Raw genomic sequence first — 17,895 nt, forward strand, 5'->3', positions numbered from 1 at the left:
ACATTTTCAAATATCTGACAGTTTTCATGGCTTCCAGACAAAGATTGTATTTTATTCAACCCTAGCTTTCTGATAGCCTAAGGGGCTTCCCTTGTGGCAAAACTGTGAAGAACTAACAAGGAAAAAGGCTTCACTGTCAAACCCCTTACCCACATATTAAGGATCTTAATAAGTGTTTTGCATTACTAAAACATTTTTGGCGTGTTTTGAAATATGGAACATTTCTTTTCACAGTGCAGCTGTCTATATTTTCCTTCTCCCAATTACAATATAATTTTATTTACAGAAACTGGAAAAATGGAAAATCTATGGCAAGTGAAGCAAAATATCTTTAAAAGTGTTATTTCATTCATTGTCTTTTGAACATCTATTTTACTTTAGAAATAATGATTTGTAAGCTGCTTTTCACTGCTTTATACAGATGTAATAGCTGTTACACATTTGTTCTTATTTGTGTGTGTGTGTGTGTGTGTGTGTGTTTGTGTATGCACATGCATGTATATTTATGTGTGCATAAATGGTAATTTATTATTAGTTTAAGGAATATGTCATTTAAAATTGTGTCTATCAGTTAAGATCCCTCATTCCTTACCTGCACATAGTGAGTACATATTACTGGCAGCTAGTTCTCAGTATTTTAATGAGTGCACATGAGCTCTTGAAGTGGCCAGAGCTGTAATTTTCCCATTCATTAATTTGTGTTTTTTGGCTCAACTCATGTCTTTAGCTAGCAATGAGCATGGCTGACTGGACTCTAGTTGCCTGTTCTTGTGAACAGCCCTCAGGCTGTAGAGGATTCTGGGATTTGGAGTCCTGAGCCTCAGGCTTAGGGGTGTCCCCTTGGCCAGATGCATGTGTGAGGTCTCCCTCCTCCTGTGCCTGCTGGGCCAGCCGCTCTTGTGCTTCAATCTCCTCAGTGGTGGGGATGGAGTTCTTCTTGGGCCTACCCTTGGGCTTAGTGGGAGCCTCTTGCCCCTTTTCCAGCACCTACAACAACACATGGAGCATAAAACATAACACAGCTATAAACATAGTCTGTATGTCCACATTCTACATCTTCCATCTTCCATTATCCATATTCTAAGATAGCAGGGGGAAATTATGATAATAATTTCATGAGTACAGCCGTAAATCCTGCATACTGTTAAGTATTTTAAAATCTTGGCTGAGCCCACGAAAACCTGATTTTGTTTTTGTGTCCACCCTCATGATCTATCACATCCCAGTCCCTTCCACACTCTCCCCACAGGTCCCCCCTGTGTCTCTTCGCTCACCATTTTCTTCCACTTCATGCGACGGTTCTGGTACCAGGTTTTGACCTGCAGCTGTGTCAAATCTAGAGACCGGGCCAGGTCCAATCTATTGGGAAGCAGAGCATAGCATTAATCAATACAGTAATATGATTCCAAGAAAAATTACCTTACTCTTACTCACTGCATTCCATGTGAAAGGTTTTACATGTTGCTCGGTAAAAAACAAAAATGCAGACAGAATACCTCTATGGAAGCACAACTGCCTTTTCTTCTATTTTCTGTGCAAGAAAGAATGTTTTCAGATTCATTTTTGTTAGGTAAAGACATAACGCCTTTTTATCAGAATCAGAAATCATTATATTATAGCTTACAAAGTCTGCATTTAGCTGACATATAATGTGAAGTGTTTACAGCATGCAATCAGACACTTCAACCTGCCTGACTACGTTGCAAACCCAGAGAAACCTTAGTCAAATTTTAACTAGTAATGCAGTAATCCAGACAATGTACCTATAGACACATGTTGCCAGATGTCCTGGACCCTTTCAGATAACTTGCGCGCATCAACTACCAATGAAGTGATCAGGCTGTCTCCAGAGTGCCACCACACTATGCTATTCCCAGCAAGAGGGATGATATGGACGAGGATTAGAGGTAAAACTGTTAGAAATACATCTTTTAAACCCATGTGACTGCAATTTCCTCTGCACTCCCTTCAAAGTCCTTCACGCTCATGGTAAAGGATTTCCCAACTCATCTGTGCAGCAGTGGAATTCTGCTTTTATATGAAGCAGGGACAGGGATCTTCAAGAAACGAGTACATCACTGTACCAAATATACTTCAGAAATCCTTTAATTCATCCATGCACCTCTCAAGGTCTCACTGGCCAAGGATGACTTTACACACATACTTACGTGGAAAGCTCAGACATAAGTACGGTAATAGACAAGATCAGATGGGATTCAGCACAATGAAAATGCTCATAATAATCATAAAAATATCAAACAATATGTATTGTTAAAAGGCTATTTTGACAGTTCAACTTCATTGCCTTGCACTGTCGAAACAGTGTACATGATGAATAGAGGCAAGGAAAATCTTTGTGCTTTAGGTGCTTTCATGAACCTCAGTATTTAATAACCTTTTGTCTATCAGATCCCTCCCATTGCTCTCAAATCCAAATCGTGAGCTCAGTGCAGAGGTATGCCTTCTTGGCATACTGAAACATTTGGAAAGTAGGGAGATGTACAGACAGCTTCACTTCCATGGTGGGAGGTTGTCAAGACATGGGATGCTAACCTTTGTCACCATGCAGCTGAAGACTACTAAAGACATGTGCTCCTGATCTGAATCCAATCTCAATGAGAAAACAGAGGCTGCAGTGGAGGAGAAATACTTTGGCATTGATTCACACTGGAAACAGTTTAGGCATGTTCAATGAACTATTTAGAAAAATATGATCCACAAGGCCAAATCCACAAGCAGCTAATGGAAAATCTGATCTGCCCTCTAAAGAAATTGAAAATAGAAAATTACTGAAGTGATACCGTATATGAAAGATCAAATGGATAAATAAATAATAAGTAGAATCTGCTATTACATAGTCTCAAGTACACATATGTTTGGAAGCAATGAGGTCATGTGTCTCTTGGACACACCTGTCAGGTGTGGAGAGGTACTTCTGCTTCTGAAACTTCTTCTCCAGGCCAAAGAGCTGGTGCTCGGAGAAGATTGTACGGCTGCGGCGGGACTTCCTTGGCTGGGAGGTGTTCTGCTCCACTTCTGACTCGCTGCTGATGCTGACGGGCGTCTTGCTGGACGGACACTCCGCACGGGGGAGCTGGGGGGACAGAGGGGGCTGATGGGGAAGGTGGGATAGGTGGCCGGGGGACGGGGGCTGGTACCGGTGAGGCAGGTCACTGTCCTGCTGTGCGATGATATAGAAGAGGGGGTGGACCAACAGGGAGGAGGATTCTGGGAAAACACACAGGATTGCTCAGTCATTGTGTGTAGACGGATCAAATTTAATCTTATGTCAGGTCAAATACTTGCAGAATCACAGTCTGCATAGTGACAGGACATGGTTTAACCCTTCACATTTCATTCAATGTTTCACAAAATGGATTTCAGGTTTTTTTGTATAAAAATGTATGCTTGACAACCTAGCTCAATAGATAACAGGCATCCATTCAAGGTTGCAGTTTTACATCTGCATATACACCTCTGTGATCCTATTTTTGAGAGACTTGACAACACTTTTGTAAGACATTTTTACTACTTTTGTAAGCAGTTTTTCTAAAACACCACTTTCTCACTTGATCCAGATGACTGAGACTGATGCAGAACAATGTAGCTGAAATTCTGCTCAGCCTCACTATTTCACACTGCTCTTAATCACAAGGGAATGAAGTTGCTCTCTTCTCACTCTCACTATCGTGCTTGTGTAAAAATTGTGTACCCTGAGAAGCAAGAGTGCTTAAATTGCCTGTAACTGAAGTCTTCCCATCACTTTTTGGAATTGCTCCCTGTCTTGATCTTAAAGCTGCGAACAGACAGTTGTTAATTAAACTATCCTTCTAATAATGACTAGCTAGCTGGATAATACTACTTTCCAAACCAGTGGAAAACTACGAAATTAATAAAGTGGAATTTAGCATCAGTTTATGGCACATGACACTTCATCACTCTTTTTCTCTGTCAAGGGGTTACGGTGCATCATTCAACCAATGACTTAATCATACCAATACCATAATCAATCACAATCAACAAACTGAGACACCTTTCCTTATGATGTCAGTTTATGTGTTTTGATATCTTTCCTGGTGCAATTATGTCATTGTCAGAAGCTTTAAATACTCCTCCAAAGGACATGAACCGTTCCTTCAATCATCGTCAAATTAACCAGAAGTCAAAACATCCTTAGAGTGAGTGACAATGTATGTGTGCGTGTTGCAGCTTGCTCCTCTAATGCCATACTCTCTCTCGCTCCCAGCAACAACACCACACATTTGAAGAGCATGACATCACTACTGAGCTCTACACTCTGTGCCACTCTTCTGTCTCTGAGGATTGTCTCCCCAACATGTCTGGACACATAGTCCACCCCCCCCCCCCCTTCCCAAACACACACAAACAAGTTTTCCCCTCATGACAAGCAAACCAATGGGTTGTGCCGTTTCAGGAAAAAAAAGAGCAATTATTCTCAAATAGGCAGAGATCAAGCCATATATGAAATCAAAACATTGTTACAATCAGAAGAGCAGGAGGTTTTTATGACTTCATTTTTTTTCACTTTCTTTTATGCATCTGTAATTCCACTTTCATAGCTGATGAGAAAGTAAAGATCAATGACCGCATGATTTAGTGATTGTAGTAGTGACATTCCCTCGGAATACATTTGCATCTAGAGACTAAAATGTCAGATATTAAAAAGTAATAAAATCTATTTTAGCAAATAAATGATCACCTGCTACAGCAATAGCCCATTAGTATGATTTCACTGCTCAGTGAAATCCATGCTGGCACAAAGCTTACACTTCCCATATTCATCCCATTGTCATGTTGACCTTGGACACCTGTCATCTATTCTCAATGGAGATCTTCATGAAAAGCATATCTATGCTATATAGGCATGTCACTGCTGCTTTTCAGAGATGTGTCACACCTCAGTTCTAGAGGCCATATTCAGTTGTCAGTGAAGTGTCATCATGAACTGAGAAGAATACTTGGGTGTTTACCACTCAATAAGTATCCAAAAGACAGGAGTCTGCCCAGAACTCTGCAAATGTACTGTACCTAGGCTTACAAGTGAAGTTATTATTATGTGAATTTCTAATGATGACAGTGCGGGAACTAAGAACAATGTTTGTTTTAAGCAATTGGCTAAAGCAATAGTTCCTAGTGGCAATGCTATTTATATCCTCTGGTGGCAGAAAGTAGTGTGTGACATGAATGAGAGACACCTCTGGTGATCAAACTTGTTTTACTGAATTATCTGGTGCAAGGGCATAACACTTAAATGTGAAAATTGCACCATTAAAAGAACATACAAAGGCTCTGACAATTTGTTAACAGCCTTCCTGCAAAATCATCAAGCTTTTGACAAGATTTTAATGGTAGTCTTTAATATGTGTAAGATATATGTTGATGCACCTGCAGTGTAATTATTGTGTTACTTATCTGTAACTTTTGTGTCTACATTTGTATCTATTCTGTTTAACTTCCGACTAATTAATGCAGCAAATATGAGAGCAAATATGACTATCATTAAACTGATTCTCTGAATAACTTTAACCCCTATCACCCTGACACCAATCAAAAACTCAACTTTTCTTGATCCTAAATGCAACACTTATCCTTGACACTCATATTATGGCAGTTTTGTAGCAATGCATAATCCCATTGCAGTTACACAACAGCTTGCATTTGCTTGCAGCTGCACATTACTTACTATTACTGTAATTAGTTAGGAATGTCGCCTTCTTGAACCAAAGAGTCATTAACTGTTCTGGCCTGTGTCCTTACAAACTACTCAATTCATGAATTCTTATCTGTTATTCTCAAAGTTGTCTGTCAAACCTGGTTTGTGACTCAGTTTGCATATTGGGAAGCATGGCAGTTTGAGTCTGCATTGTGCAACGTTTCATATAGAAGGGAGCGTCTCATACGAACAACCCTGTGGCATAAACCATCGTAAAACATAATTTGTACCATTCTGATAGATGCCTGTGGGGGTCATCAGAGCACAGCAGAAGGGATCAGGTACAGTATAGTATGGGAGTGATAACTCAGATTCTGTACCTGCCTTGCTGGAGCTCCATCTGTCAGCATTCACAGTCCTTAATGACAGCCTTTTTGTTTGCCGTGGATTAAAGTTAAGATCGTATGAAAACAACCTGCTCCTCCATCTTTATTCCCGAAGCCTCCTTCTGCGGCAGGGCGGGCTCACGTGGGGATCGGTGGCCCACGCCTTGCCCGCACACTCCTGCTGTGTTTGCCCTCTTTTCATCACTCTGTCAAGTGAGAAATCCCCACTGTTGATGTTATCTCTTTGCAGCCTGCCAGAGATGCCACAGAGGCCCTGCCCTGGGTTCCACTAAGAGATGTGTTTTCAAATGAATGTCATAATCCAGTAAATTATCCTCTTTGTAACCAGGTATTGATGTAATGGATGATGTCAGGTTTATTGTACAGTACTTGCATAATTTGGGGATGTATTCATTCATCATTCAACCACATCATCAGATTTGAAATGGATGTTATTTCACCAACGTCAAATAAACTTGTACTTAATCTTGACATGAGTATCCTGCAGTATGCATTAAGTCTCAGTTTTCCTTTTTTCCTTTCTTGGAGTTAAAGTCGTGAACAGGTTCAGCTGCTCTATGTTATATGTACAAGTATTGATAATCATTTCTAGTGATTTGTTTAGAATCTGCCCCATGAATTTGGGGAATAACAGATAAATAATAAATAATGGGAAAAATAGAAAGACATCTTTTTATCTATTAATTCATTTGCTTTTTTTTTAATTTGTGGCTAGTATCAGCATCAGCTCCTTTGTAGTTGTAATGTAAATCAAAACTGAATTATAGAACTACTGAACAAAATACAGCCAATATGTACAAGTTTGCAGTTTGGAACAACTATCCAACAGTGACACCTGCTGGAGACCTTTTTTGGACTCGGAGAACTAAATACCAAACCTCATTTAGTTTGAAAGGTACCTTTAAGAAAGGTACTTAATCTGAATTGCTTGTGTATTAATTTTTCTGTTAAAAAAGGAATTTACCCTGGAAAAGAAAATGCATAATATATCTATTACAACAGCAGCTAATCCATGACAAAACATGTCCTGATTGATGGAAATGAGTGTCACTATTAAGATTTCCTAGGCAGTTCAGCTAGGCAAAATACCTCACAAAGATGTTAAAGGTATGTTACATCTTTACAGTTCATAATATCTGTGCACAAACTACGACACTGTGGCATTGAAAATACATTGCAACTGTTTTAGATCTCCTGGAATTGGTGACAGTATTTCCCATGATTTATGTTTAAATGCATGGCCGACAATGTAGCCACTATACTCTTTCACTTGTTTTGCATACCCATGTGGAAGAGGATTTTTTCTTTCCAATCATGAATAGCATCTTCATACGCCCATATGTAGAGATCAATCAAATAGCATTTAATTGTGAACAGAATCATGCCCGTGTTCACAGCACCCCCTGAAATACAGATACATCTACAAATGATTGTGTGCACATTAAGACTTAAATTAAACTGCAAATTATTAAATTAATTTAAAAAGAACTATAATATACTATAATAATAACTATAATAATTTTCATTTCTTCATCTATCATTAATTGTTACATTAAACATCAATCACAATAGAAGATGTGACTCTATTCAATCACAATATTTGATTATTCACCTGCTATCCAATCTCCTTCAAGCACTGTATTTAAAGACAAATGTTCTTTAAAGTTCAGTCTGCAGAAAGACTGCTTCATTTGTTTTAGATGAAAGGACAGCGATGGATTTCAATAAGGACAATCCACCTTGGAAATAAACAATTTCAGGAAAAATATATACCATATGAGTAATACAGGAATGTTGGTGATTACCTCACCAGGAGATGACAATAATCAATATCAACAACAAATTCTCTGCTGCAGTCACTGTATGAACAGACCTGACCAGTGAAGTAATACTATTATGATTAGCACTGTTGTGATTTTAATGGTGACGATGATGATGTGATTACTACTGGTAGTAGCAGTCGAAGTAATATTACATGTTACGTGTTGAATAATTCTTTTAAATCTATATAGACCGCTTAGGTGTAGGCCTACAGAACATATTGGTTACAAGTTCATTTGCAAGTGAGACGTCCATTCATAAATAAATCCTCAACGTATATGACTGGTATTTTATGGTAATTTTATGACAGCCGAGTTGTTTGAACTGGTTAAGTGTGAAACAATTCTTTCGTATCGTTACTGATGCATAAACTTTATTTTAATGTATGAATTTTATGTATAAACAGCAAGAGTCTTGCGAACCGCATCACGCAGTAGATTCAATTACGCAAAGGCTTCATTCGGGCGGTCCATGATGAACTGTGTAAGACATCGAATCTAGTAGACACTTTGTCGAAATAAATCCCAATAGTTACGGTATTATACCGTTTGGAGAAAACACGTTCCTTTGTATATATGTATTATACTTACTAACACACTGCAACAACTCGGCTTCTGTCTGCCATTACTGAAACTAAATACCGAGCTAAAATTATTAGTATTTGCAATACGACCTGTTGGTAATAAACACCGTAAGAGTTACCAAAGCACCATTAATAATGATCACATGAACGAAATATATGTGCACTGATAACCCAGACGATTATCCAATGTGCGATACATCACAACCCTGAAAAAAACAGGCGCTGGCAGCGATGTTGTCCACTTACCGGATAATGAAAGCAGAGGTTTGAGCCTGGTGACAGAGTGGTCCATTGGGCACGTGGAAAGTTTTTCAAAGTTATCGCAAATATCCTTGGACAGAATTTCGTCAATCATGAAAGTCTTGTAGCGCCGCCGGGCTACGATCAGCTTCCCGGGGAACGAGCATCTTAATTCGCCTCGACAATGCATGGCCACACGCTTTGTCTGTACAAGACTTTCGCACGACGAAAATTGAGGAAGTCAGAAAATTAAAGCTAATGGTTCCTTGAGCCACTGTTCCTTTGAACCATAGATTTCTGGCAATGGGCGTCTTTGTTTCAGCGTTTTCACTGTTCTTAAGAAGGCTGTCACGCTTTTGAGTGGGTGACCTATCTGTCAACTGAGCACACACTTCCGATACTTCTGCTATATAAACGGTCTACTCATACAGTTTTGCAACCTAATCTCAGGACAGGTCTAGCTGTCAATCAAAGTAAGAATTTTTATGACGGAATCTCTCTCCCACATCCGATTATTACAGGCTACCAGTAAATCAGTATCTTTCTCGCTTCAGCTGTATATATATAAATAATATTTTTGTTTCGGCGATATGTTTTCTAACAATCATTTGATTGTGGCCAGCACTGTAATAATAACCTGAAATACCCAATTCTTCAGCTAAAATTACATTTACAATGCCATTCCTTCGCGTGGCTTCCAGTATTCTTCTATTCTTTCGTATAAACTTTTTAAGTTTTGGAGTACGCTAATTGCGAAAACCTATTCACGGGTCAATTTACCATTGCAGCTGCAAAAGGTGCAGTTACCTAAAGTAGATCGGCCATGTGAAACTTTTTTCTTCTTTACCAACGTGTCTAATGAGTCAAAACAAAAAATGGGAATGCATGAAATAAATTTACACAAACAAACAAATAAGGTTAATGTCCCATGTGTACTTTCGTCCCCTGTAAACATGTCCAAACAAACCTCCGTAACTAAGATTTCGATTCTGTTCTTCGAAGGGTATATTAGTATAGTCGCTGGCTTATAAAAATGATCAACAAATAACCTGTTACAATTAGAATTAGAACTGAAAGACCGCCGATGGAGGGGGACTTTTCCTTCATTCTCTCTCTGTCGAATTTACTCTCGTGCCTTTTCTGCAGATTCTAACAGTCTTAATTTCAGGTTTTAGAACATTTCCTTCAAACGCAATAATATTTGACATGGGTTCATTTCCTTAACACTGTAGTAAAAAAAAAAAATCTGTGTAGTATGACTGAATTGCATGCCCTATCGAGAACCACCATTTGTATATTTGAATGTAATTGGGCTATTGGTGTCTTAATAAGTTCAGTAAATAACAGCACAACTCAAATTCTGCAATATATAATCCTTCAAAATACCTGAGTAGATCCTGCTGCTGTCAGGCAAAATAACAGACAATGGGTAGCATTGTCACAGCCATTCAAAGCTCAAGACATTCTTTTACAAATGTCTCCTGGTGCAATGTCTAAATAGGCTCATGATGGCTTTATGTCATCTCTCTAAATGGGAGTAAAGAGGGTTCTTTGTCATATATAAATCCATTAATAACAGAATGGATTCCATTTGAAAGCGTCCAACCCTACCTGGTAACAATGATAAACATGGGAATAAAATGAAGGAGCATGTATGGTTATAGTTATGGGTCTATAATGGCTTGATTGCTGAAAACCTCCACAACTGCTGAATTAATCCAATACCATGATGCATTTTGTAAAACCAGATCATAAAGAGTATTATGGTCAGCTCTCTAATTATGCATAAATGGTCATAGTGGACTGAACCTGTAAGGTAGGTAAAGATATGGAAACTTCATACTTTGGCATTACATATCATTACTATCGCTATTATTACAAATCACTACTGTTGCAGACACCAGGCCTCAGCAGAGCCATAGAGGACAGCATTCATGCCTGTGCATAGTGATTGAGTCCAAGAATAGAGGGAGCCCCAGTAGCTATTATATGGGTAATACCTCTCCCAAACAGATGGGCAAAGATAATATGTCTCAGCTATGTGTTCACCACATTTCTGTTTATAGATAGCTTGTACATTGATCCCTCCTGAGAGTTATACCTTTTGTGAGTTGAAAGATTGATCAAAGGATATGCAGTTGCCTTTTAAGATCTTCAGCTGTGAAGGTGGAAATATATATCCGGGGTACATAAAGAAAGGGATCACCTCAGCTAGCGTCTATGTCAGGATCTGTTTTATAAATATACACATGAGCGCCTCCTCTCTGAATTCGCAGCCATGAGGCAGATCAATCAATTAGAATAGTTATGACACCGGTTCACTATAGTGCCCATGGAGGGATCATACTCTTCCACTCATTAGGGTGGTACCAGACACTAGTGGATTACTTCAAAAAACAAAGACAGTATAGGCTAGATGTGCCAGCATGGATATAGCTTCCGGATTAAAGCTGCACATGAACTGGATGACACCTCTACAATACCATGACAGTGACATCATTATTATTATTATTATTATTATTATTATTATTGTTGTTGATAATAATAGTAATCATAATAATACACAAGGCCTAAGAGAAGTTTATTCATACAATAAAAGGACAAATCAGGCATATTTGCTGCTTGCACTTAAAGTAGTTAAGTAGCAATTATTATTATTATTATTATTATTATTATTATTATCATTATTATTATTAGTATTATTATTATGCTATGGCTGTGCATCCATATAGTAAGTTTCTCTGTAATACTGACAGTATAGATATGCCAGCACGGATATAATTTCCGGATTAAAGGTACACATGAACTGGACAACACCTCCACAATACCATGACAGTTACATTATTATTATTATTATTATTATTATTATTATTATTATTATTATTATTATTGTTATTGTTGTTGTTGTTGTTGATAATAATAATAGTGATAATAATAATACTGCTGCTGTACCCTTGGGCAAAGTACTTAACCCACAATTGCCTCAGTAAATATCCAGCTGTATAAATGGATAACATTGTAAAGAACTGTAACCTATGTAAGTCGCTTTGGATAAAAGCGTCTGCCAAATGAATAAATGTAAATGTAAAATACACAAGGCCTAAGAGATGTTTAGTCATAAAATAAAAGGACAGATCACTCATATTTGCTACTTGCACTTCAAGTAGTTAAGTAGTTGTTATGTAGCTGTACTAGGCCTATATGTACAATTGATGTACTTTACAGTGAACCCTCAATACATTTCATTGTGCATTAGCTCGTTTCCATGTCAATCACTACAATAGCAATACAGCTCAAGATCACAGTTAACACCTTCAAGGGCCTGACAGTACTAGAACAGTGGATGCAATAGGTTGGTACCAGTATGAAAAACTTTGAGCACTCAGTATCACAGTACAGTTATCATTGTTTTGCATATTGTACAACAATAACTGTTTTTCTACTGCACTTCATACTGTATAATAGCAATAACCTTACCCTTGTTTATTCTTGTTTCATAATTCATTTTATACTATGTATATAATCATAGCACAAGTATAACTTCTCCATCTCACTATTCTCATTTATTTATTATATGGCAGCTACAGAAGTACTGCACAATGCATAATTGCACAAACTTCTTTCTATTTGTTGTATTTTATACCTCTCTATTTATTTTATTCAATTTATTCTTTTGTTGTTTTTGATGTGTGCCGGACGGTGTAGTTGTGACACTCAAATTTCCTTCGGGATAAATAAAGTATTTCTTATTCTTATTCTTATTCTTATTCTTATTCTTATTCTTAATCATATCTGGAATCATACCTATGAAAGTGCCTGCTCCAAAGACAACGCAATTACTAGCTAAAGTAAATTAGTTAAGGTACAATTATTAACTACTAACTGAAGCTGCAAAAAGTGTTTGCGCAAAGTAAACTACAGTCCATCTGACTGCTCAGAGTATCTAGCTAGCATATATTTATGAGCCTATGAACGGCCAGCGACAAAAAATTACAGTAGTCAGAGGCAAATGTAAGTAATCCGCAACAGTGCACAGACTTTTTCCCCAAATGTCTTTGTTACAGAGTGACTTTCTGGAGTTATTGGCTATAGTTTCCACAGCATGGCGCTTTGCAGTAACTAACACCACAAACTCGCCTCGCTTTGAGCGAAGACGTTGTATTGTGTAATTTCTTTAATTTCAAAAGTTCCTTTTCTTATCGTGTATGATGCGCACGTATCCCTGATTGGCTTACATCTGGGGCACGGGCCATCATACGTGTACAGCGGCCAATGTGTGTTGTGTGCGAAGAGAAAAGCAACGCCTTTTCATCACAAACTGCCGTATTTGCCAATTGTCGTGCTTTAATAGAATACATAGATAGAATAAACAAAGAGTGCATAAAAAAATAAACATTTCAAAAATAAACATATACAAAATCTGCTTTCAGTATATGGTTTAAAATATGGTTAGTAGTTTACTGGTAGCCCATATGGTTTGTGCGTTTTTAATATAATTAATTTGTATTCATTTCAGTAGAAATGACTCTCAGCATAAATTGTTTACAAGTAGTACGCTAATACTACATGTAGTCTAACCAGCTAGACTAGATTTAAATATTATATCTCCATGCTTACGTGTATAAGCTTTACGACAGTATATGTCGGAAGTCGACCAGGATGCCGGTGTTCATGAGAACAGCAGCGTGGACAGTTAGATCGGGGCTTGCCACTGGTCTAATAGAATTGTCTGTGTTTCGACCCAGAACATTAGGGTTTTCCGTGGGCCGGACATCTAATTTGCAAGTTGATGCACGTTGGTATTGCGCACAAAGCCCGGTGGTACAGAGAGCGACAATAGCGGGCTTGACGCCGCATCTGACAGGGTTGAATCACTTCGTAGGTCCCTCTGTGCTCACTTTCTGCAAGAGGATGACAACTTCACCAGCCTCCGTGTCGGACAGCATGAGCCAAAGATTAGTATGGGTGGATCTGGAGGTACTGCACGGGTGTCATTTTATGAATGTACCTTGAATACTGGCTATATTGACTGGAATGACTCACTAAAACTCGGACATTTTGTTTGCTGTTTAGCCTGCTTGTTTAGCAAGACGCATTAAACGTGTTTTATCATAGTGATAACAAGGAACTTCGTACGGAACTTGTACACGTCAGCCAACTAGCTAGCTAACCAAAGGTCTGCCAAGGAAAACACTAGAAAACGCATCTAGCCTGGAACTAACTGGAAGTTAGCATGCCTCATCTTGCGGCTGGCCAGCTGAGATGGAAAGAGTGGGGCTATGTTGCTAACTAGCTTATCTAGTTCTCATATAACTAGGCGCCTCGTTGGCGAGAGCGATAGCTAGCTAACTGGCTAGGTTAGCACATTTGCTGAATTGTCTAGCTGAGAATTTTAAAACTGTAAACTGTAAAAGAGCCAGCTAGATAGAAGTCAGAAAACATAGCTAGTTAACTAGCTACCCTGCTAGCTGCCCTGTATCAAGTTAAGCAGATAGTGTATTATTCCTGACTAGTTAGCTTTCTAGCTAGCATCTTTACTTTCACGGATTGCAGCATAATGACGATAGCAAATAAACAACAGTGTTGCAAGATATGCAGTAGTGGGACAAAATGGAGTTGTGCCTGCTGTGTTTTTCCCCCGAAAAAATACAAATAAAAATAAATAAATAACTGCAAAAACATATGAAACCAAAAGTGTCAGCTTCAGGCAGTGAGATTGTTTGGGGCTTAACTAAGTATGTGCCTTATTGAGACTAGAAAGCAGTGGGGTGGCAGCCACTTGTCCTTGCATGTCTTTATTTTGTAATTTTCATGGGTGGTGCACCTCAGATGATGACCTGTCTCCCCCTTTTTACCCTGTCTGTTAGATGACCGGACTGGACATAGAGAAGGACCAAATTATCGAAATGGCCTGCATCATAACAGACTCTGACCTGAACATTTTGGCTGAAGTAAGTTAACTTGCATTACTCAGTAGGTTGTGTTATTTATTTATTTATTTTTTAAACTTGAACTTTGTCCAATCCTGTGCTCATGTTTAAAATTCTTTCATGCCTGACTGAATGTTCACAGTGATATTTCATTGGTTTTGCATTGAAAGGGCCCTAACTTGATCATCAATCAACCAGATGAACTGTTGGATGGAATGTCAGACTGGTGTAAGGAACACCATGGAAAGGTAAATATGTCTCATATTACTGAGGAAAGCATACATTGAAAATTACAGTAGCTCATTACTAAACGTCGGTAGATTGAACAGTTGGTTAGAAAATAGTTAGAACACTCTATACTTAGATGGCTGTTTTGAAGTGGATTTCAATGCTAGTGAATAAAACTCACAGTCAGCAAACAGTTTCTCCTGTCTCGTTACATCAGAAGTATGGATGATGGCCTGACCACGTGTGCTGTTGAGATAAGTTCCACCCCACTTTGTTGGGGGGTTTTCCTGTCTCAGTCAGGGCTGACACAGGCAGTGCGGGATAGCAAGATCACCCTCCAGCAGGCTGAATATGAGTTTGTCTCCTTCGTCCGGTTACACACCCCTCCTGGTCATTGTCCCTTGGCAGGTGAGCGTGCCCCGTCTTCATCCCTCTCACACCAACATTATCTTGTGGCTTCACCACTCTATATTTCAAGAGGCTACTACCTATCAGCATTTGTACAGTAGATAACTTCAGATTTACTCAGCTCTTGTACAGTCAAATGACAAGTCCTTTTGTAGTAGGTTTTGTTAGATTCATATACATTGAAAATGGGGGTATGAAACCTCTGGCCCTGCGTGACTGGGATGGGGTACCTTTTCAATCAATATAAACTGTTAATCATTTCCAAGTGAATATGCATAATTCTTGAGAGGTTCGGCAGCTGTCTAAGTATATATTTGTGGTCCAGTCTAATTTGCAATCATCATTATGTGCCAGGGTGTTTTTGCCTTGGTGTTAGCATGTCAGCCATTGCTATACTCACAAATGATCAAAGAATCATTATTGCATTTGATCAGAGATGAGAGATAAATGTGTTTAAGAAAAGTAATAGAGGCTGCTGCTGTCTGCTCCCACATGGGGGCATGTGCGCTCTCTTAATCTGTCTCCCTGGCATTTTTTCCAGTGGTGCATTTTTGCAGACCTGCTGAGAGTAACTGTGCGCCTGTCTCTGTGACTCCCTAGGAAACTCTGTTCATGCTGATAAGAAGTTCCTGGACAAGTACATGCCCCAGTTCATGCATCACCTCCACTATCGGATCATCGACGTGAGCACTATCAAGGAGCTTTGCAGGTGTGGTGGGCTTTCAGGCTGGGGTGATGCAGGCTGCGTGCAGAAGCAGTTTGTTAATATTCATCAGATGACACTGAGATCTATTATTGTAATCAACCTCTAGCAATTGTTTCCAACAGTTAAGGTACCCACATCGGATGCACTTTGCATATTCAGTGGAGGAAGTTACCTGATAAAATCTACCAGTTTGGATTAGCATATTGCTCATTTCCTCTGTGCTTTATCAGCCACGACTCAGAGCTATAGTCCGCTGTCGGAGACACACGGGGTGATGTAGTACCAGGCTGGGTGGGATAAGTAGGGGGTTATGATAGCCGTTCTAACCTGACCTTAAACTTTGTCACACCCATAACAACTTGGGAAAATTCATTTAGCCTCTCATTTGAGTGGTTAATTCTAATTTTCATCTCAAATATGCAAGCGCCCTGCATACACACAGCCAAACATGAATAATATCCTTTTTTCCTACCGTATTCCTACTCTACGTTTTTTTCCACTTGTCCTGTCATTGCCACCATATGACATTGTGGAGAACGTATGAAAATCAAGCATAAAGAATCTTTTTCCCTTCTTGTGTCTGGATGTTTTGTATAAGATGCCATGTAATAAATATTTGCTTAGCTAGATGCAATTAATTGACTACCTTTTTGGTGAGTGACTAGTTCTGTGTGTATGATTACTTCTTTTTCAAACTTGCCCTTATGCTTTTTTTTTCGATTTACTTATGCGAGTTGAGTATATCTTATAGACAGTTTGAGCAGCTTCACTCTCTTTCTCCATTCCAGACGCTGGTTTCCAGAGGAGTACAAGCTCGCCCCGCAGAAGAAAGCATCACACAGGCAAGTCAGGAATTCAATGAGTGTTCACATAACTTCATTATTCTGTGTGCTGGTGCTCAGTGCCTAGTATTGTCTCTGTTACCGTCCAGCAAGCAAAAAAATCCATGATAGAATGTTAGTAATTAAATTATTTTCACCCATTAACAAGCATATTTACGTCAGTAAATGATACAGTGCAAAGTTTTAATATGTCAAGTTTGAATATTGAATGCTACTGTTTCCTTACCCCAGTATTTGAAACTGGTATTTCTCCCAGATTTGCATTTATTTTTCTATTTTTTTTTTAATTTAGAGCACTGGATGACATTCAAGAGAGCATTAAAGAGCTGAGGTTTTACAGAGAAAATGTTTTCAAAGTGGAAACGGAGGAAAAGAAGCGTAAAATTGTGGAAAATGGAGAAGGCGGCAAGTGTGTCAGCTGAGCTGGAGAACGGGAAGCTCAGACACTGGGTGGAGAGAGCCTAGACAAAATCAAAACTTATTTGCACACAGTTGTAAACAGCAAACTTTCTCTGGGACCTATGTTGTTTTAGAATCCCTTCTTTCCTGTCTGTGAGCCACAGTGAATGCAGAGTGTTACTGGTTCAGGTTACCTGTTCATTTCCTTTCTGAGGTTAGGTTTTAATTTCAGTAGAATAACAGCACATTTTGATGTGCCAATATATTTCAGTCGTTGATGTCAAGATTGAATGTTTCTTGTTTTGATCACACCTGCTTGTATTTAGTGTTGTCCTTGTTTTCTTAATGTAAGCAAACAATAATAATCAGGTGGACAATGACCTTCTTTGTTATCATATTTGTGAAATCACAATCCAGTGGAAATCTATAGCCAGTGAAACTACAATGTCTAAGCATGACCCTTTTTCTTTTATCATTTATGAACAGAATTCCACAGCAATGAAGTTTAATATGGTTTGAGCTCCAGAGGCTAGAAGCTGGTGTGCCATTCACAATTTCTAGCACTAGATGGCACTATGTAACTTCTTTCACAAGGAAACAATAAAATTGGTTGCAGAGAATGAGCTGTAGATACCATGGTACAGGTTCTTGCGATTT

General features: G+C 38.7%; 2 protein-coding genes across 2 annotated transcripts; one reads left to right on the plus strand and one right to left on the minus strand.

Moving 5' to 3' along the window:
- Positions 1–525: 525 nt before the first annotated feature.
- On the minus strand, positions 526–9,021 carry LOC118775707 (homeobox protein BarH-like 2). Its single transcript, XM_036525749.1, has 4 exons — positions 8,732–9,021; positions 2,913–3,228; positions 1,275–1,359; positions 526–987 (listed from the first exon to the last, which is right to left on the minus strand). Exons 1-4 carry the CDS (start codon positions 8,913–8,915, stop codon positions 724–726), a joined length of 849 nt encoding a protein of 282 aa, XP_036381642.1. The 5' UTR covers positions 8,916–9,021; the 3' UTR covers positions 526–723.
- A 4,352-nt stretch (positions 9,022–13,373) lies between these two features.
- On the plus strand, positions 13,374–17,618 carry smfn (small fragment nuclease). Its single transcript, XM_036525268.1, has 7 exons — positions 13,374–13,702; positions 14,593–14,676; positions 14,826–14,903; positions 15,180–15,291; positions 15,892–16,000; positions 16,786–16,839; positions 17,132–17,618. Exons 1-7 carry the CDS (start codon positions 13,385–13,387, stop codon positions 17,259–17,261), a joined length of 885 nt encoding a protein of 294 aa, XP_036381161.1. The 5' UTR covers positions 13,374–13,384; the 3' UTR covers positions 17,262–17,618.
- Positions 17,619–17,895: the final 277 nt, after the last annotated feature.

The sequence above is a fragment of the Megalops cyprinoides genome, chromosome 3 (genome assembly GCF_013368585.1).
Source record: "Megalops cyprinoides isolate fMegCyp1 chromosome 3, fMegCyp1.pri, whole genome shotgun sequence".
Taxonomy (NCBI): Eukaryota; Metazoa; Chordata; class Actinopteri; order Elopiformes; family Megalopidae; genus Megalops; species Megalops cyprinoides.